Here is a 21,640-nt window from a genome sequence, read left to right as displayed (position 1 = left end):
GCCACGCGGCGGGGGAACATGGCGGCTGCTCCCCGAGCCGCCGCCAGGGGGCGCGGGTCGGCCGCGCGCGGTGCCGACGCGCCTGGCGGCTGCGGGCGGGGAGCGGCCGCCGCAGCTCGGTGGGATCGACGAAGGGAAGGGCGGCTATGGACAGGTTCTCGTGGACCACGGGGCTGCTGGAGCTGGGGGAGACGCTGGTGGTCCAGCAGCGCGGCGTGCGCCTCAGCGACGGGGAGGAGAAGGTGACGGGGGCGGCCCCGCGCTGTGCCTGGCGGCGCGGCAGAGCCCGGGTGGGGAGGAGGCCGCGGGCCCCGGGCGAGGGGGCGGCAGGGCCGTGAGTGTGGGTGGTGTCGAGCGAGGGCGCGATATGAGGGGTGTGAGGGCCTGGGCTGCTGGCGGAGCATCGGTCGGGGGTGTGGGAGGACATTCTGCACCAGGGTCTGGCGGGGTTTATGTCTGTGAGGAGATTGTTAGGGCGGAGTTCCAGGCTGAACATGAGCTAGCAGTGTGCCCAGGTGACCGAGAAGGCCAGTGGCATCCTGGCCTATATCAGCAATAGTGTGGCCAGCAGGACTAGAGCAGTGATTGTCCCGCTGTACTCGGCACTGGTGAGGACACACCTTGAGTCCTGTGTCCGGTTCTGGGCCCCTCAATTCAGGAAGGACATTGAGGTGCTGGAGCGTGTCCAGAGAAGGGCAATGGAGCTGATTAAGGGTCTGCAGCACAAGTCCGATGAGGAGCAGCTGAGGGAGCTGGGGTTGTTTAGCTTGGAGAAGAGGAGGCTCAGACCTTGTTGCTCTTTACAACTACCTGAAAGGGGGTTGTAGTCAGGTGGGGGTCGGTCTCTTCTCCCAGGTAACTAGTGAGAGGACAAGAGGACGTAGCCTTCAGCTGCACCAGGGGAGGTTTAGGTTGGACATTAGGAGGAGTTTCTTCACAGAAAGGGTGATTAGATGTTGGAATGGTGGTGCAGCCACTGTCCCTGCAGGTGTTTAAGAAAAGACTGGACATGGCATTCAGTGCCATGGTCTAGGTGACATGATTTTGGGTCATGGGTTGACCTCGATGATCTCAGAGGTCTTTTCCAACCTAACTGATTCTATGATTCTGTGAGAAAGGCCTTGGGCAGTGTGTGCTACATGGAGGGAGGGTTGGGAGCCCCACAGGGTGTGCTGGCATTGCTGTCACAAAGCGCTGTCCACTGCTCGAGCTGTTAGGGCCGAGCCTTCCCTGTGTTGCCCTACACAGTGACTTTGGTGTCATGTACGGGGCCTGATGTACAATTCACACTGGAGTTGTCCTGGTAGCTGTAAAATGCACTGGTGCTCTGGTCATCAAGGGACTGACCCTTCACTTGTCTGAGCCAGCCTGCTTATTGCTTCGTTTTACTGCTGGAACGACTCTAGATCTTTCCATTTTCCACACCACAGTAGTTGTGCACTCTCACAGAAAGCTGTAAAAGTGTGCATCAGATTTTACAAGTAGGAAGCAATTTGCTAGCACAGATTTTCCACATACTGTTTGCTGTCTGATGAATAAAGAGCTTTTCAACAGTAAGATGGATAGAAGCAATACTCCTATGTGATAGAATGGAAGATTTCAGACTGTGTGTAGCATCTTCTTAGTAGGTTGTTTAAGTGTTTGTATATCTTGCACAGTATATGGAGGGGGGATCCCTTACGATTTCCAGGGGACAAAGTTTATATCCATTAAAAAGGAAGTTTGTGTATATCTATCTGATCCCTTTATACTTATTTTCTCCATTGTTTCCTAAACTTCATGTATTTTGATTTCTGAAAAAAGGGGAGGTGTTCTCAAAATATTGGCTTGTTGAATCTGATTGTTATGTCTAGTAAGGTGTAATGTTTCCAAGATCAGTATTTATGCAACTTACCGGTTAAATTTGTTGTTGATCTGTTTTATTTTTCTGGTTTAGGTGAAATTTGATAGTGGAGTTTTACTGCTTAGCACGCACAGACTGATCTGGAGGGATCAGAAGAATCATGTAAGTCCCACTTTTGTCTCCTGTATGTCATTCAGCTGTAAATTCCGTCATAAACTACAAGTAGCTTGCAATGAAAAGACTGCACACAAAGAGGAGATTTTTCCTTCCTTTGTGCATGTTTTCTTTTACAAGTATAGTCAATTTTTTGGCTCACAGTGGAAAGAAAATTATGTAGAGGAAAGTTCTTTGACCCAGTTCTGCTTTAATAAAATAACCACACAGACATGAGAAGGGATGTGAATGAATCCTGTAAACTTTCCTTTTCTTTGGCACAAAAATAAAGGAGCAAAGAGCCTGGTATCATGCAGTAAAAAACATTGGTTTTGGGACTGAAGTTCAATGTGTCAGGCAAATCATAACATGAAGTTCTCTCCCATGCTCCTTGTCTAGGAAGACCTTTTCTTCCTCATTGGTTTCAAGTTCAAGTTTCCCTGTCTTCTGCTCCCACCATATAGTCCACGACTGTGATTTGATAATAGGATGTGTTTGGTGGCAGTATTATTTTGCACAGGTCTGGCCCTCCCAGCTGCCGGTTCCTGTGCTGAACCGTCTCTTCAGTAAGCCAGAACATTTGTCTGTACTGCTGTGGACAGTTAGTCCAAGGTTAAGTAGCACTATCAGAACTACAGTGTGGTAACATTGCTGCTGAATGCTTTGTATCATCAACCCAGAACCTGAGATTGCAGGCTGGAAGTGAGTGAGAAAAACTACAAACATACAAAGCTCTAAACATAGGCTGTGAAACATGCACCACACTATAGGTGCAATTGAAGGAGAAGTTGAAGTCGTCAGACCAAGTTGGGTTATGCTTGTTTTGGACACAGTAATTTAGAAATTTAACCCTGGAAGCCAAAGTTTAGACAGCACATTCAGGTGACATCTTTTCAAAGGCGAATTATATTCTACTGGGCTGGTTTTGTGCAAGGGTAGCACAAGCACCTCTCTCACCCAATGGCTCTTCCCTACCAAGTATGCACATCCTTGCTCCAAAGCAGGTAGCTACTAAGAGCCTTCTGAAGGCAGTGTCACCAAGAATGTTCTTAAATCTGGCAAAACAGTATGTGTTTTTTCTCTAGGGGTTGTTTGGAGGAATAGCAGAAGTATTTTTAGTACAAATGTCTCAAAATGCCCAGGGTGGGGTTACTGTTCACAAGTCAGGAGTTGATTGTCCGTTTTGTGAGCTGTTCTGTATAAATTAACTGTGCTTTTTCCACAGTCTACATGAGTTTGTGCTAAACGATGTGTTAATCACTTCTTATTTCTTCATCAGCATCTCTTTTTGAGAGGTGACCACGTACTGCAACATGCACTGCTTCTAATCTTCTCACTTGGACTTTTTGCTTGCTTGAAGTAACATTAGACATTATGACTTCAGCAACTCTTAGAACTTATCATATCCGTATTCTATCCTTTCCAACAAAAGAGTGACATCTCTCTCTTTTTCCCAACTTCTCCCTCTGCTCCTAGGCCACACGATTTCCTGTACTCTTTCAAGATCATTGAATTTCCTAAATCAGCAGAGGAGAACCCTGGAGAATAAGGAAAAAAAATTATTTTAACTACTTTAACTGAGCAAAGATTCTGACAAGCTCCAGGCTTGATTAAAAGAAGGGGCAAAAACATGTCCCGGAGGCTGACAAAAGTTACCCAGTTCTGATTATGGAGATGTAATTAACTTTGTTAGTGTGGTACAGAAAGTTGACTAATTTTTGGGCTCTCGCAGCTGAAACATGGGGAGCACAGTGTCCTTTTATTTTCATGGTGAGTTGTTGCCTAAGCTCAGCTGTGGTGTAATATCAGACTTAGAAACCTTAGCTAGCTTACCTGGAATAAACTTGTAGAGAGAGTCCCCTTCTATTGTGTCAGCAAACTTTAATAATAAATGGGGCACTTATCCTGAGGTGAACACAGCAAACCTTCTTACAAACACAGACAGCTGTGTTTTACAGGTGCTGTTTCTATATACCATCTACAGTTGAACAGGATAGAAAATACAGTGATTTCAAAAAAAAAAAAAAGGAATTCTGTAGTATTTGTTACATAGATATGTTTTGTACAGCATTTTAAATGATAAAATCATGCATACTGTGAGCGTGAGACATTAGAAAAAAGATTTCCAAATAAACACACAGCATTTTTAACACATTTCTATTTTTGTATTCCTTTGTCTAGTTCTCTAATGAGGAAGGAGTCATTGTAAGCCCTTGTACTTACAGTGAGTTCATAACTTTCTAGATGTGAACTAAATGAATCAATCATTTTGACAGCGTGCATGCTATATATAGTTGAACTTTTTGTTGTTTTCAAATAGTTTTTTTAACAGAAGTATCATATCACGTGTCTTTAAGGTGTCCAGAATTTTGTGGGTGTTTTACAAACAGTAACTGTTCTACATAATGGCTATAGAAACTGGAGTCATAGAAGAATCTGGGTAACTTTGCATAAAGAGTTTTTAAGAACAGGAAGTACAACCCATGCTTTTTGCCAATAAGAGATCTACTTATTAGTTGGAGTTCCTTCATGTATACTTACCTGATCTCCAATGTAATGGTTATTTAATTATTCCATGTAAAGAGGAACAATTTTGGTAGTAGGGGTTGAGAGGCCCCTCTTATGGTGTTCATTGTAAAGTGGTGCTAGGCACACCCTCATGGCAGGTGGAAAAGAGAGGTCCAAAGAGGGAATACAACCTGTGTTTCCTTTATTCTGTGTGACTGTGTCACTCATCAAGCTGTTGTGTGGAAAATTATGTTCCCCAAAGGATGTTCACAAAAACAAGACCAGGCACCTACTTAGATGCTTTGAATCATTCCCGTAGCAATTTCTGTCTCAGATGCATATTTTAGTTTAGTCTCTAACAGATGGATACAGTCTTATTTCTTGCTCTTCTTTGTTTTGTCTAAAGCACAGTCCAGTAAATGTGTGTTGAAATGCTTCAAGCGCTGGATTCAGTCCTTCAATGTAGGATAAATGGAAAAATTCCTATTGCACTCAGACAGTAGTCTAGTGTTTCAGAGATTCAACATTTAGAAGGCTGCTGATTTTGGATATTGTTTTAGCTCCCAAATAAAATCAGTGCAAAAATGTTAAGAACCTATGGGTATTGTGCACCTACAGGGATAAGATGCAGTAGTGGGTCAGTTTTAGTGTTTAAATTTTGAACTTGGAAATTTAACAAATCTTCAGATCTTAGTCCACTTATGAATCTACTTTAAGTTTTTAAAGTTGACTCACTGACACTTAAATTTGTTGGTTGTTTTTTTTATTGACTAGAACTCAGTTTCAGTTTTATGTTATTTTTCTACATGTATTTCTCTTTAATAGATTGTTTCTATTGTTACCATCATATTTCATATCGAGTGCCTCAGGCAGCACCTGTAGAGATCCGTACTGTCTGTGAAGTGGGGAAAGACAACACTTGGGTTTAGAGAATGAGTAGTCAGGATATAGCTTTAATTTCACTTATGCTTGTGTTGTTTGTTCCAGGAGCGCTGCATTGCTGTACCTCTGTCTCAGATCGTATTTATTGAAGAGCAATCATCCGGGATAGGAAAAAGGTAAGGTGGTTGTCGCAGTCCTTTTCGGATAAATACTTTGCATATGCATATTATGTGAGGTACCCAATATTATATATTAATTCGTGGTAAGTTCCATTTGCAATCTAAATTTTCAGATTGACAGCCACAATGACCTGCTTTCCTCATTTGAGGTCAGATGTGTAAGAGAGTCATGACGAAGCACTGCTTGATGTGATTTGTTAGATAACTGTCTTGTAATCACGAATGAGTATATGTTTTAGCATGCCATTATTATTTGATTAGTCATAAATGACAACAGTGATTTTGTTGGATCTAAATTTGAAAGCTAATATTAGTCCTTTGTGCCACAGAACTCTTTGAGAATAGCAACTTTGACAGATTCCATATTATATGACTTTTCATAACTGTATGATTGATTTTGGGCATGGAAATGCTAGTGATGCTTAGAAGGAACTCAAGCGTTTCCAGTGAGTGAATAACTAATTCAGTAGGTATGTGTATAAAGGAGTGTATAAGCCAGCAGTGTGCTCAGGTGTCCAAGAAAGCCAGTGGCATCCTGACCTGTATCAGGAATAGTGTGGCCAGCAGGGCCAGGGCAGTGAATATCTCCATGTACTCAGCACTGGTGAGGCCACGCCTTGAATCCTTTGTTCAATTCTGAGTCCCCTTCAAAAAGGCATTGAGGTGCTGGAGTGTGTGCAGAGAAGGGCAACAAAGATGGTGAAGGGTTTGGAGCACAGGTCTTATGAGGAGCGGCTGAGAGAGCTGGGGTTCTTTAGCCTAGAGAAAGGACACTCGGGGAGACCTTATTGCTCTCAAGTAACAAGTGACAGGACAAGGGGAAATTGTGTCAAGTTGTGTCAGGGAGGGTTTAGGTTGGATATTAGGAAAAACTCCTTCACCCAAAGGGATGTCAAGCACTGGAACACGCTACCTGCGGAAGTGGTGGAGTCACCATTCCTGGAGGTATCTAACAGATGTGCAGATGTGGCCTGGGGACATGGTTTATTGGTGGACTTGGCAGTGCTCAGTTAACAGTTGGACTTGATGATCTTAGAGGTCTTTTCCAACATAAATGATTCTATGATTCTAAGTTTCACAAGAAAAAAGAGAAAAAACATTAACTGGAAAAATATATACATAGCTGGCATCTGCTTTCAGCCTACAGTCGGTTTGGTATGCTGAGGATATCCAGAAGAAATCAGATAATTCACTAATGCTGGAGAAGTCAAGTAAATATGGACCAATGCAAAGAGTATCAGGAAAACGAGATGGGAATGGCCGGCTTGCAGTCATGTTGTGATAGGAGTCTGTTAATGTTCCTAAAATAATATTATCTGAAAGTTTGTTTTGGTGGTGTCATTTTAGACTGTTATTTCCATGCATGTTACCTTTGAATGTTGGTTTTGGACAAATTCACATACAGTGTTCACAAGTGACATATGCCAGTGGAATAGGTTAAACATAAAATTGAGACCTTCTGTTTTCCTGTGGCAAAGATAGTGTATTTTGGCTTTTAACTTGCAATAACTACTGACAAATGGAATGACAACAATCAAATCTGTCAGAAATTATTACTTGAAATTTTAAAATTCGTTGTGCTTATTTCTGAAAAACTGGTGGTAGGTACATTTTAAATTTGTGAGATATTGCTGTTTCAGATGGTATAGCAGTTTTTATGCAAGATCTGCTTAGTCAAAATATTTAAATGTTGATGGACAAATGTAAAGCATTTGTTCACGCACTTTAGCTCTTTATGTGAGATAAAGTTAAAAGAGGTTTTGATGAAATGGTTAACTTTGATTGTAGAAATAATTTTTTTAGATATTACAGAGATTTCTTCTCTTTCCTTTACCTTTTTCTTAGTGCCAAAATAGTAGTTCATCTTCACCCTGCTTCTTCAAACAAAGAGCCTGGTCCATTCCAAAGCAGCAAATATTCCTATATCAAGCTTTCTTTCAAAGAACATGGGCAGATTGAGGTAAGTTTTATGCCATGCAAGCCAAGCACATCAGATATTTGGACATGCTTTTCTCCTCTTGCTGTGTTAGTGATAATTTTCCGTGATCTTTCTGTGTTTACTTTTGAGGTGGAGCTTTTTCAGTACATCCTTTTGGAAGACAAACATTATAAGTCTTCCTTATTCAATACTTTGGTTAAATGATGCAAATAGAGTTCAAAAAATGTCAAGAGCCATTATTAGGCTTTATCCTTACTTCAGTGGTTTTAGTATAATCTTATACTTCTTTTTTTTAATCTAGTAAATTGGACACAGGATTTTCCAAAATGACATCTCTGAAATCTGTTAAATGTTTAACAGAGTAAAAGATGTTTCTGTGTAGCTACCTCTCTACTGAACAGGAATCAGACAACTTAGTCATCTCTCTATTTTTATTGCTGAACACTTTTTGTTGCCTCAGAATTTTTCATTTTATGCTTTATAAAACTTCTTTTTTTACCTAACACCAAACCTCAAAGGCTCTGAGCATTCTAAGAAAATTTTAATATATTTTTAAAACAAGTCTCATCCTAAAAGACAAAGAAATTACACTCTGTAAAGAAATTTCACAGTGTAAGATCCTCATTCGAAGAGACTGAGAACTTTAACTTCAAACAATGAAAAAAGCTGTACCTGATCACTACAGAAAATCAGATTTTCAACTCGAAGTAATTAAAAATGCCTTATAAATGCATGTGTGTGATCAGACTCACTTTCATTTCTTTATGAGCAGTTTTCAGATTAACAACGGTAGATTTATGCATAGTTGTAATTGTATAGATGTTTTGCCTAATCATAATCTTATTTATTTTAATGTTAGTTTTGTGTCTGAAAATTAAATTTACTATGCTTACTGGTTCCAAGCATATCAATTACACCCCAGCTTTTCTTTATGACTTCAGAACACTTTCCTGTGAACCTGAACAACCATAAGAATGGAATAGATTTTCTTTCTATTTATTGGTCAGTGGGATACACTAAGTTTTAAGTATTTAACTAATGCCACCTTCTGGTATTAACAATAAACATATAAGTGTAATTGATCTGTGTGGTTGTTTTTATATTGTTGAATTAACAGATCAGTAGTGATTGGATTGTTCAACTTTCCTTCCTTTAAAAAGCATGCCTTTGAGGGAACCTCGACATTTTTAACTTTAGCATGGTTTGGAACATTTTGAATATCTGAAAGAAATATTTTACAATAGAAATACTTATATGAGTTGAACTAGTGATTACATTGTTCCTACTCTAATATGTGTATTTTTGAAGACTGGACATTAAGAATTTCCAGATAATGGATGTTGTACTATGGGTATGTAGGTGTTACCACATTTTATCTTATAGTGAAGTTTATTTTATCTACCACCGGGATGCTAAAAATACCCAGAGGTACCCTGCACAGTTTATGGAATGTCTGTTGTCACTCTCTAATGTTTGCAGTTCTATAGGCGATTATCAGAAGAAATGACACAAAGGAGATGGGAGAGCATGCCTACTGGTCAAGCCATGCAAGTTAACAAGGATACACAGGTATGTGCAGAGCTTCTGAGCAGCATCTGTATGTAATTTCTTGTTTCCATTTCTTGCTGCCCCCCTATACTGCATCCAGCATGCCTCTCTAACCAACATGATGAGCACGTGGGAATTCAGCTTTACTTTGCCTATTTCTTCGCTGGTATAAATTAGTTTCTACTTTGTAGTTTTCACCTGATAGAACATAGCGGCCTCTCTTGAGTTTGTTTAGACTAGAGTAGTTGATCAGACATGCATACACATAGTTATGCAAATGTAATATATCTACTTGCATATAATTTTATTCAACATGAGACATCTAATGAAGCTGCAAGATTTTTAGTCTTAATTGCAATTTCTGGGGTTTTTTTTGTGACTGGATATCAAATATATAATATGTAACTTTGAAACCTATGTATATTTGGTTTAAATGAATATTCTAAATGGACAGTTGTTATGGAAAATGTTAAGTGGTTAGATTACCCTCTTTATCTGTCTGCATACTTCTAGGTTATAAACTCTGATAAGCATGTAGATGTTGTTCCTCTATATGAATATGTTGCATATATGGACATATAGTACTGTATGAATGGAATAAAATGATATAAAAATTGTTCAGTGTCAAATCCCATTGGTACTCCTTGGCAAATGTAGTACCTATAAGCACAATTGCATTTGGACTAATGGGGAAACCTGTACCCTGCATGAAGAATCTAATGAAAATACCTTACCTCTTGTTCTTAGGTCATAGCAGCTCATTAACACCAGTGCTAAGCCTTGCAGTCAGAGATTTGAGGGCTGGCACCACTGGTACTTAATACCAGCCCTTATAAGACACATTTGGTATCTAGTAAAAGTTTCACCATCACCTCCATGCTGATACTTCTCAGCAAGGTAAATTAGACTGCACTCAGCATTGTGTTTCTATGTCTGTGTTTCTTCAGGCTTGATTTCTTGAGGTAACCATATTTAGAGATACACTCAGGCATTTCCACAGCTCTAGTAATGTGTGTTCACATGGACTCGGGAGGCTACAATTGAGATGAGTGGGAATACTCTGTCTGGATCAGGCTATTAAATTTCTTCATATTAATAACTTCAATATAATATTGTAATTTTCTGTCTAGTATAGCAAATTTGTACATGTTTCACACTTATTGGGATTTTTTTTCACTCTGGTTTAAAAAAATACTGTCAAGAAATGTATTAAATACTGTATGAATGATATCTGTTCTTTGGGGGAACATTTCCTGTCCTCTAATTTTCACAGCGAGGCAGATGAGAAAATTTAAGATTTCCTATTTTGATTCCTTCTTTTTTTTTTTTTTAGGCAGGAAGAATAAGGGCTGTAGGAATTGTAGGGATTGAAAGGAAATTAGAGGAAAAAAGAAAAGAGACTGACAAAAACATTTCCGAGGTAGGTACTTCTGAATGTTCAAGGTCAGCCACCTGTCTGAACCATTTACATTCATTCACACTTTCTTTTAGGGGCAGGAGCATCTGAGACTATTCATTTCTTTTTGTTGAGAAATCTGAATCGATTGAATGTATTATTTACATTTACTTACTTTGTTTAACTGGCTTGTCAATGTAACTTAAACAGTTCCTTTCAGTAAGACTGTTCTTTGAAACTAAGTGTCTATTTATAAAATTAGTTTTGGTAGAATTAGAAATCTGAGTTCAGTGACTGTTCTTCAGGGAAAGAACACAAATACATGTCTAGAAAGAGTCTATACGTGTCTGAGGGGGGGTTTCTTTCCTTGGTTTTTTTTTTTAACACTAATTTTGGTTTCAGTTGAGAATTTAATACATATTAAGAATATGCTGGTCCAAGCATAACTGTGGTGAAGTTAGGTTTTCATCTTACACATAGTAATTGTTTTAGAAGTTAGATTTAGGATTATGATTACAGTAAAATGATTTGGAGTCCAGGCATTGACAAGACAGTACAAGTATATTTTGCAAAACACCTGGGCTAGATAGAGACCATCCTTTTCCCTAGAAACAGCACAATAGTTGAATTCCAGATATCATTACTGATGGACAACAGACATTTAATTTCTTCACATATACCTGAAAGCAATATCCTCAAAAATAGTCTGATTCTGCTTGGTGGTAGAGATTAATACAGAAATACTCATAAACAACATGCAACAGATCTGTTCTTGTTGCATAGCTCTATGGGATTCAACGTGCCATGAGAAAAAAGGCCATTCCCTAATCTAATACCCAAGAAAATGATTTTACCTTTGCAGGCCATGTGCTGTTTCTGATACTGGTAGCATTAAACGTTTTTACTTTCTGTCTGTGAGGAATGTAATGAATGAAGTTTTGTGTAGTTCAAAAGGTATTGTGGTTACATGCATGTGTATATAGTTCAAAAGGTATTGTCTGCTTATTTTTTCCTTTAGTAGCTTTGTCGGAGACTAAAAGAAATCCATTTGTATGTGTTGTATGAACAGAGGAAAACTGTGACTTGTAAAATCCTGCCTTCCTCCAGCTTTAAATGTTATAAATGACTTAATTTAAAAAATAGTGCCCTGGCTTCCAGGAAAAGGCTTCCTGCATCTGCTGTTCAGTGCTGATAAGAATCCAGTTCTTTAGCCTTTTGTTTATCTGAGGAAGTTCCTGTTAGGTGTGTGCACATTCCCCTTTGTTTCCAGACCTGCCCTCTGTGAGTCAGGCAGAGGAGGAGTTAGACACAGCCGTGCTCTTTATTTAGCTAAATCAAGGGTTCTTTTCATGAATGATGTTTTCATGCAGGTATAGAGATTAGAAATAAGATGGGAAAAGCCTTGGTAGAAAACTTATTGTTGATACCATTTACAAGTACAGTAGAAGGACAGTGATTTACATGAGAGATTGGGAAATCTATTGTAAATTACTGAATTTGGCAGATTAGGGAGTGAAGAAATACTCCAAAGAGAAGCTCTTGTTCTCATAGTGGTAAATTACTGTTCTACAGTGGTATATTTTCTTTTCTGCCCTTGAACCTTGAACTTCGGACATTTAACTCAGGTACCAAGTCTTAAGAGGCTGAACTTCTCCAGTCAGTGGAGAAACACTGGCAACCATTAGGAGGTGTTCAGATCAAAAGCAAACCCTGTCCCTTCCTAGAAGCATCTCCTTTTCTTGTTTGCATGTTCAGTCTCAGACCAATAAGCTTCTAAGTAAGGCACCTAAATGCAGATGGGAACAACTGAGTCAAAATGTGCTAAAATGTGTCTTTCTAGTGGGGGATTAGTCAGAATGAGCCAGGAATAACACAGAAGCAGTGACTAGAAGCTGTAGGCAAGATAGGCATCTGGTCATTTGACATACTCTAACTGAACAGCCTTCTTTTCTTGTGGCTGGAGGGCTTGGTGCTGCTGTCAGGCAAAGTTTAGCTGAAAAGGTTCGGGAATTTTTTTCTCAGATCAGATGTTCAAAAAAGATTGTTTGAAAAGGTTGACCACCTGGACATGTTGTCATGTTTGAGAGAAGCAAGTGGGGATGCTGAATGTGTGTTGATGAGGATGGGAGAACAGAGAGTCAATTGTTAATATAGGTGCATTAATGGAGTTGTTAGGTCTTTTTTTTTTTTTTTAAACATGAATTTTTTTAAAGCTAGTTGGTTTTCATTACTAAAAGTTTTGAATTTCAGTATACTTTCAGCTATTTTTAAAATATGTTTTATTTAAGCCTAAAATACCCTTTGTGTGCTGTTGTTGGAGTTGTATTTGAGACCATAGCAGTTTACTGTGATATTCAAATGAAGAGATGTTGCCACACATTTTTAGAGGTTTTGTCCCTTCAGTTAAGCATACACATGAAAACATACACCCTCTTCCTTGCTCACTTGAAATTACTGTTTCTTATTAACTTAGTAACATCTACTCATTAAAGTAAAATTGTCTTGTCCAGAGGAGTACATCTGTATATTTACATCTGGCTTGCTGCCAGAAACAATAGATCTCCTTGAGAGAGTTACCTGGTGGAAGAAAACTTGCCATCATCACCAAGAAACATTCCCCCAGCTTATACGAGAGCATAATAAACTTCAACAGTTTAATCTTTTCTCAGTATCTCATTGTTCCTTCCTATTGTGGACTTCATAAATCATATTGAACTACTGTTTGCATACTGGAAAAATGTGCAATTGTTTGATTCTCTTCTTCATTCTCTGTTGTTTATGTTTATTTTAGTTAAAAGACCTAACATAAAATAGATGCATCAACAAATTATATATGATATATCATACTGTAACATACTAACCTAAAGGGATAGCAGCTCTTATGAACAGCTTGGATAGATGCACAATGGCAACTTCCTGTATCCATGAAGATAAATTACACTGATCTGCACTGTCTGCTTTTTGTTTCAGGCTTTTGAGGATCTTAGCAAACTAATGGAGAAGGTATGTATGGCATGTGTCACTTGTCCAAGTAGACTTATGCTTGTTTTCTCAGTTTCAAGCATGCTTTTCTCTGTTGAACTGAAAGTTGACTTATCTATGTGTCTTTCTTGATAGGCTAAGGAAATGGTGGAGTTATCCAAGTCAATAGCTAATAAGATTAAAGAAAAACAAGGTGACATTACCGAGGATGAGGTAAATGAATTTCATTTTTAAAGTTAACAGAAATGTGCCTATGACAAGCAAAAAGCTATCCATTTAGTCCATCTAATGTTAATAAAAACCACTTCCTGGTTGGTTTCTTTGTGTTTTGGTCCCTTATAGAATTTATTTGTTTAGTGTTAATTTTTCTTTTAATGCTTCTTAAACGCAAGGATTTTACTGATTTTGTGTATTTTTTTCTATTTTTTGACCTCTGCTGGTCAAAAAAAAATTGTGTAAAGTCTTGCCTTCTCTTTGTTAGCAATTTACTTTTTTGGTAGTAAACTTACGGATTTATTCACTAAAACTACTTATAGTAATAAAATCAAAGACTTTTAAAAACCAGTATCATTCACTAGCTGATGTACTTGTAAATTTATTTGTTTGCTCTTTCAGACTATTAGGTTCAAGTCCTATCTACTGAGTATGGGTATAGCTAATCCAGTTACTAGGGAAACGTATGGATCGGGTACACAGTACCACATGCAACTGGCAAAGCAACTAGCTGGAATACTGCAGACACCATTAGAGGTAAAGTACTTCATTTTGCACCAGCATTTTCTCTGTGTTGCTGAATTTCAATGGAAACATGTTTGGGCTGTAGTGCTGTGCCTCTTTTTAAAGTCTCAGATCTTGCGGCACAGCCTCATATTCAATGTTTATGGAAGGAATATATATCCTCTTTTTGAATGTTTAAATATAAGTAAGAATTTGCAGAATTCTTCTATTTACAAAATATCAGTGAGACTTAAAAAGTTGTACAAGTGCTCTTTCTTCTATTTGAACAGCCCTGCATTCATCCCTTGCTGCAGAATATAACGTTTTTAAAATAAAGTGAAATGACACTGACTGAAAATACAAGTAATAAGTCTTTAAACTGCTTAAAATTTACATATTTTGCAAATATAAGACAGAATTATTAAGTAGATTATGTGCCCTTAGTAATATCTCCTGGTTTAATTTATCTGAAGCTATTACAGAATTCAGGATTCTCACCAAAAAGTTAGATTTCATGTTGCAACTTAAAAGGCTGTTCCTTCTGAAAAACATATATATTACAGTACTTTTGTGAAAACTGTGTGCTGCCTACTGTGATCAGAATGGAAAACTGAGTTTGTTTGAAAAGTAAAAATGGTAAATTGATTGATAGATTTACATATTGCAATTTCTTGTTCCTGTTTCGTACATTTATTCTTTGCTTTAAAAGCAAAGTAATTCACAGTCTTTGGGTGTAGTGTTACTGTTTAGTATTTTAAACTGATTAGCGAAAGACACGATTTACCTCTTTAGTTTTCTCCATTCAGGCCCATCACATAGCTCCTGTGTTTCACCTGTTGAATCAGTCACATACGACTAGAGATACTGTGTTTACTGGATTAATGCTTTTGCTCTTACCAGCCTTATGCTTAACACAGGAACGAGGAGGGATCATGTCGCTCACGGAAGTGTACTGTCTGGTGAATCGTGCGCGAGGGTTAGAGGTGAGAAACTGCTTTTATTAAATATTTTATAAAATGTACTTTAGTGATAAGGTGATTAAAGAAAAAGGGTAAAAATGTTCCCTAACAGTTGCTCATTCTACCTGTCTAAAAGCAAGAAGCGATCAGCCTTTTATTAAAATTAGGCTGTTTTTACCTTTCTCCTTCTTCCATGTTATATTTACGTATCCTTTACTAGTTGTGATAATGTGTGCTGCTTTTTATAATACTGTGTAAAAGGAAAAATCCATCCTTATCTGAAAAGAAAACTTAAAGGAGAGAAACTGCTAAAGAATGGTGAATGTTTTGGAGTTTTTTTTACAAAATACAACAATTCTTTCTGTAAACAAGGCAAAAGGATTATTATAGAACACATAATAAAGGAACAGAAAGCAGCATAGAAGCCAAGAAAATAGACTGCACAAAAGAAAGGAAGAAAATTAACAATAAGTGTGGCCTGGTGTATTTTATAGCTGTAGTTATTAAAACTGTTTGTTTTGGTGTTGTACTGTGTACTTGAAATGCAAGCTGTGAATAAATATGTGTTACTATTTTAATAGTTGCTGTCACCAGAAGATTTAGTAAATGCTTGTAAAATGCTGGAATCACTGAAATTGCCAATAAGGTAAGAGCTTTACAGATTTATTTATGGAACATGGCACTCAGAGGTCAGACCATGATGATTTAATATTTTACCTTTTAAAAAAAAATACAACAGCAACAAAAATCTACTACAAAGACATTCTTTGCTTAAAGGATGCTGCTGTATGCACCAATATCCACTTTACATCAAAGTACTAGTTTTTAGCTATGGCTCACTTCACTAGGAAGGCATTATTTTTTTCACTTCCAATACAATTTTTTCAGACTGGGAAAAGGGTTTAACCAAGACCAGACATATAGTCCGGTCTTTTCAGTCTGTTTAGATTTTGAAGATGCTATTAAGCTTAAGTTCATTTTACAGCTTTTGTTTGGGGGGGGTTGGATTTTTTTTTCCCCTTTTGTAATGTGGTTATAGGTGTGGATGCATTAGAAATGTGACCATAGGTGATGTGCACGGGGTTTTTAGTTACTTTGCTTCTCTTTTTTGATTTTAGGCTTCGGATATTTGACAGTGGTGTGATGGTGATTGAACTCCAGTCTCATAATGAAGAGGAAATGGTAGCTTCTGCTTTAGAAACAGTAAGTGTACTTCATTTCCTTCAGTGTTCTGACCATACTAGGGAAAATTAAATACATTAGGTACAAAAACTCGAGGTACAGAATTTCCTTTTGAGGTTTTGAAATACAAAATATTCCACTTCCATATCTTCTAGAGCAATACTTAAATAGCACTTCTCATCTTCAAAGTTCAGTGCAGGCAATAACTCTAGTCATTGCTTTCTCTTTAAGGAATAAATCACTTTTCCATCTCTTCTCAAACTTTATTAACCTAAAACCTTCCTTCAGATCTGTTGTGCTGTAGGATGAAATTCGTGGCAGGTATTGAGCACCTAATTTAACAGAAGCCCATTTCAGACACTGAACATGATGTGCTTGAAGGCAGTGGAAGCAGCTCTTAAAGGCTGATATAGGTAGTTGTTTGCTTTGGCTTTATTTCATAAAACAGTACATTGTATGTGTAACATCTTGCACTGAGTTTGCTGCTGTGATGAGCACTTGGAGAATATTGTGTATAAAATTAAGCTAGCTTCATCAGGAAAAAAAATTGTATAAATTGCTCAGTGTCATAAACCTTTGTGGTCTTGCTGCCTCTGGACACTTTAAAGTCCTGTTATCCCATTATTTGATGCATTTTTCTGTGTCTTTTTCAGTGGAATGTATTTTTTTTATTTTCACACACTTGAGAAAAGGCTAATTCAGTGTATCTCAGGTTAAATATGAAAGTCAAAGAGGGCTTTGTCTTGGGCAGTCGAGAAAAAGTAGATCTGTTGCAGACAGCTTCTCACTTGATATGAGGTAGACTCTTCAGTGCATTTTCCATGATTTATTACCATATAGCTTTCACTCATCAAAAATATTTTTAGATAAGAGAAATGTATATAGCCATCTAAAAGATTCCATTCTAAATTAACAAAACTAAAATGCTTAAATCTTTCAATATATGTTAATATTTTCAGTTTATTTCCTTATATTTGCAGAAAAATACCTACTCTGTTTTAGAGTTTTTTTTCTGATTGGTTTCTAAATATTTGTTGCCTTCAATAAGAGTACTTATCTCTTTGAAAGGAAAGGAAAAACCTTTCTTGATAACAAAGGAGGTTAACTGGGAAAAGTAACAGATGATGAATTTATTACCAAAGTGCCTTTTTTCTGTTATTTTCCTAATGTGAGACTTTGACTCCATAGAAAAATGTAAGGGAGAGACTTCAAATGAGGAATGCTAGCCCATAAGGGAACAGGAAGATGAGATCAGACTTGTGGCCAAAAGCACCCTGTACTTTCATGTTACTGTACATTATACATTAAGTTCTGAGAAGAAGTGAAAGGTTTCAGACAGGAGAGAGATGTGATTTGAATGGCTAGTGAAGACAGGAAATGACATGGATGTCAAAGGAATCCAAAGTCACCCTTGATGAGAGTAGTGGTTTGGGAAGGAAAGATAATTAATCACCAATTGTATAGCTGACTTCCATTACTCAGATTTGATCACCCAGCTTCCTAAAATCTCATGTTAGGACTAATTTAATCTGAGTTTCTGTAAAATGACTACTGCTGAGAATGATGCACAATAGACCCCTTCCCACCCAGTTATGTGGGAAGCAGGAAATGGCAACTACATCCAGAATTACAAGTTTGCATGAATCTACAGCAATGTAGAAATGGAAGAATTAATTAATTTTTGGGTAATAAAACATGTTTATCTGGGAAATTCAATGCAGCAATAAGTCTAGACTTCATATCTAATATTTATCTAGCATTTCAAACATGCATATGTCCAACATGTGTGAGAAGGTTTCATTTTAGCATGTATTAAGTAGCATGGCTGAGACAAAGGGGCCAAAGTATGGAGTCCCAAGACTGAACCAGTCCTTTGTATCAACTGAATGTGATGGTGGCTTTTACTTATCCCCCTAGTATGCCATAATATCATGTCAAGTACTAAGGTTTGGGGATTTTCCTATAAGGAGTGGTTATATTTTAAATTTTAAACTCAAATTCTTCACTTCTACCTGAGATTACTTCAATTTTTACATTGATGACCTGCTCTGAACAGGTCTTCTATTTCCTTATTTAAGCTTTGGTGTTTGCAGAATCACTTAGTATAGCTGGGCTGTGTAGATACTTATAGTGACAGCATACTGCTGTCTGAGCTATTCTGATTTTTCCATTCATTTTATCCCAAGGCATCTTTAAAAAAAATCCAAAGAAAAGGGTACCATACATTTTTTTTTAGAGATCTAACTCTTTTCTATGTTCCTTTTTTATACTTGGCAATTTCCCCCAGGCACAAAATAGATATCTTTAAGGGGAAATAGTCATAATTAGTTGTACTTTTTAAAAATGCAAACAAACTAGTTTTCTTCTTAAGGGATTTGCTACCAAAGGCTAGACCTGATTCAGTAGCTGAGAGAACTTTGTTGTTCTTTTAATGCTGTAGTTTGTTTATTTGTGTATTTGGTTTTTGACAGGTATCTGAAAAGGGTTCTCTCACAGCTGATGAGTTTGCTAAGCTGGTGGGGATGTCTGTTCTCTTAGCCAAAGAAAGGTAAGTAATAATTGCTGTATTTAATACTTTAGTTACCATGTTGTCCTCAATTAATGCAGCATGTCTTCTTTTGCTTTCTCTAGGCTGCTTCTTGCTGAAAAGATGGGCCATCTTTGCAGAGACGATTCAGTGGAAGGCTTGAGATTCTACCCAAATTTATTTCTGACACAAAGCTAATGTCATTTGTGTACAATTTTTTATGTAACGGTTGAGAGCAGAGGGCAGAATCCTTCCAAGAACTGACTTAAATATTTTATTTTGTTAGTCAGCTGCAACAAACACGAACATTGCAATGCTTTACAGTTCTCAGGTATTTCAAGTGCTGAATCCTCTTACATGGAACTGAAAGGAAATAGAAATCACAAAGTCAGAAGCATGTCAATTGTCTCAAGCCAACTCTCTCATTTTTCACATTTTATTTGATGTGCTCTGTAGTTTCTCATTTCAAGAGAATTCAGATGAAGATTCCACACAAGTGAGAGTGGAGAGAATATCCCTGTAGTCTTCCATGAGGGTCAGCACCCAGAAGACAGGTTACTGCGTACTCCAATCGCAGTTTGTTTATGTCTAGAGCAACAAAGCAGACAGATGTATCCGCAGTGATAAGAAAAGTCACTTTAATGTGTACTGAGGTGTAAGGAACAAACCAGTGTAGAATAACCCTTTCTCCCTGAAGTGATGAACAGTTTTCTAAGAGAGGATCTTGGGGATCTGTACTTTGATACAGAAAGAACTTGCTGCAGGAGAGATTATTGTATTTTATGTGAATCTAGAAATCATGGTGTTTATTTTGTCATATTTTATGCTAATAGCTCAGATAGAAACACTGTTAGCACAGACTTCCTCCCTTCTCTTTCCTTGCCATCCTCCTTCCTGTCAATTTATGTTGCACTTTGGGTGCCCTTTCTCTGTCTGCTCTAGTGGGGTGGAGCAGCCCCTTGTCACTCTTCCAGTCTCTGTGCTTTAATGGGCTCCATTTTTATCTTGTAGTTTTTACAAAAGATAATTTGTTTGTTTCATCAGTCTGTCACCTGTTTTGGGGAGACAGTTGGTTTGCTTATCTCTCATATGTGAAAATTAATATGCTTTCAGTATTGAATGGAGGAAGAAGACTATCACCCTGTGCTTAATAATCACAAGGTATGATATTGTTTGGTATTCCTCACCCTGTGTTCACACTGAATGCAATTTGATAGCCTCAGTTTTCATAACTCCAGTGGAGTTGCTACACTACTTGAAGATCTGTTGTCATGATAACAGTTAAGTGGATGTTTATGATCCACATCACCTAAATTTTTGGCATTTTGAAGAGACGATTTTTAGTAAATAACAAAATTAATTCAAGGTATGGGCAAGGACAACATATAGGTAACTGCATTGTGGTTGTAATGGCCAAATCAACATTACAAAAAAGGATAAAAGGGCTTTTAATAAGAGCCTGAAAATATTTTCAGAACTATTTCAGTGTTACCATAGCTTAGACATGGGTTAAGAGCCTGCCAATAAGGAGTAAAGTGCAGAGATCCCTACAGTGATGATGCCTAGGGTTTGTAGGATGCTCATTTAGATTCAGCGAATTGTGTCCTCTTGTCACAAGCAAACTTTAGTGCAGTGCTCTCTTTAGGGCAGTTTTCCTCTGCTCCAGGAGGGTGCTAAAACTAATGTATTTGACACAGCTAAAGGAACCAGTTCCACACTATTCTTACTGTGTTAACCCCTGGTATCATCTCTTTGGGGGCCTTACAGCTTGCTGCTTTTCTTCATCCTCTCCACAACCCACTGAATGTGAGGTACACTAAGATGACACTTCTAGGGAGGGACTGAAAAATGAGAAATCCAGATGCAAAAAGCTTTTTGTGACAACTGTCTCTTCTGCCCAATACCAAACCTGTCATGGGAGACCAATGGTTTGTGGGCCTGAACCTCTCCCCACAAGGGGGCATGTCTTGTGCAGAAAGAATAAAACCTGAAAGGAAATGGCAAGTGTAAACTCCCAGCCTCTGTTCCTCCAACCTGTTTTGTTATCTTAATTAAGCAATAATAATACAGCCTATTTACAATAATGGTACCTTGTCAAGCTTTTCTTTCCCAATATTTTTTCTTGATTTCTTTTTCTACAGAGAAGAAATCTATTGAGTAAATTGTATAGCTGGTTTAGAGAAAATGAGAAAATGACACATGAGAAAATGACTACCAGAAAGTAATAAAATTAAAACATTTTCTTAAACAGACTGTTCTGTTGAGTTTTTTTCTTTCTAAATATTTTAAGCAGCTTTAAAACCTTTACACATCAAAATCTTGTGGTTCCATGGGGCAGGTTTTTAAAGCACAACTAATTTTTACCGTCTCACTTTGTACTTAAAAGGGTGCAAGATAGTTTTGATTTAAGGGCAGAATTAAATGTAATTAGAATGCCCTGGTTCTGTTGCTGAGTAGCCTGTGATCCATCCAAGCCAGAATAGTCAAGCTACAGATGTCTACAAAAGCACCACTTTCCTGAGGGAACCAGTCTGAGTTCAAGCCAGGCATTTCACTGGGAAGGCGTTTGGCACATCTAAACGTGTTTTCCCAGCTGACATACAACAGAAATCATGTACCTGAAACCATACTGAGAGCCAGCTGTTGGGTGAACAATGGAGCGAGATGTTTACAGGAGTGTAGTACCATGGTAGTACATGACAGTATCCTAAACTGTCATTGTCCAGTCCTGTTTCCTAGCAGGATTCTAGAAGAGGGGAAGATGTAGGAATTGCCATTCCTACAGATGATACTAGTTTAATACAGAGTGTGCATATATGAACCTT

At 37.9% G+C, this 21,640-nt stretch overlaps 1 protein-coding gene across 2 annotated transcripts; it reads left to right on the top strand.

The window, feature by feature from the left end:
- The first annotated feature begins 34 nt into the window (after nucleotides 1–34).
- On the top strand, nucleotides 35–21,063 carry VPS36 (vacuolar protein sorting 36 homolog). 2 transcript variants are annotated; one of them, XM_051778951.1, is made up of 14 exons: nucleotides 36–242; nucleotides 1,937–2,005; nucleotides 5,492–5,562; nucleotides 7,411–7,525; nucleotides 8,984–9,073; nucleotides 10,386–10,472; nucleotides 13,419–13,451; nucleotides 13,566–13,643; nucleotides 14,046–14,180; nucleotides 15,065–15,130; nucleotides 15,688–15,752; nucleotides 16,225–16,309; nucleotides 18,760–18,836; nucleotides 18,920–21,063. In XM_051778951.1, the coding sequence occupies exons 1-14, from the start codon at nucleotides 147–149 to the stop codon at nucleotides 19,011–19,013; spliced, it is 1,161 nt and encodes a 386-aa protein (XP_051634911.1). In that variant the 5' UTR covers nucleotides 36–146; the 3' UTR covers nucleotides 19,014–21,063. The 2 variants fall into 2 exon arrangements, with proteins under 2 accessions (XP_051634912.1, XP_051634911.1); XM_051778952.1 differs by lacking the exon at nucleotides 13,419–13,451 and having other exon boundaries at nucleotides 35–242.
- The last annotated feature ends 577 nt before the right edge of the window (nucleotides 21,064–21,640 follow it).

The sequence above is a fragment of the Manacus candei genome, unplaced genomic scaffold (assembly GCF_025592945.1).
Source record: "Manacus candei isolate 608988 ecotype Guabito, Panama unplaced genomic scaffold, ASM2559294v1 h1tg000014l, whole genome shotgun sequence".
Classification (NCBI taxonomy): Eukaryota; Metazoa; Chordata; class Aves; order Passeriformes; family Pipridae; genus Manacus; species Manacus candei.
This window is presented reverse-complemented; position numbering and strand designations above follow the sequence as displayed.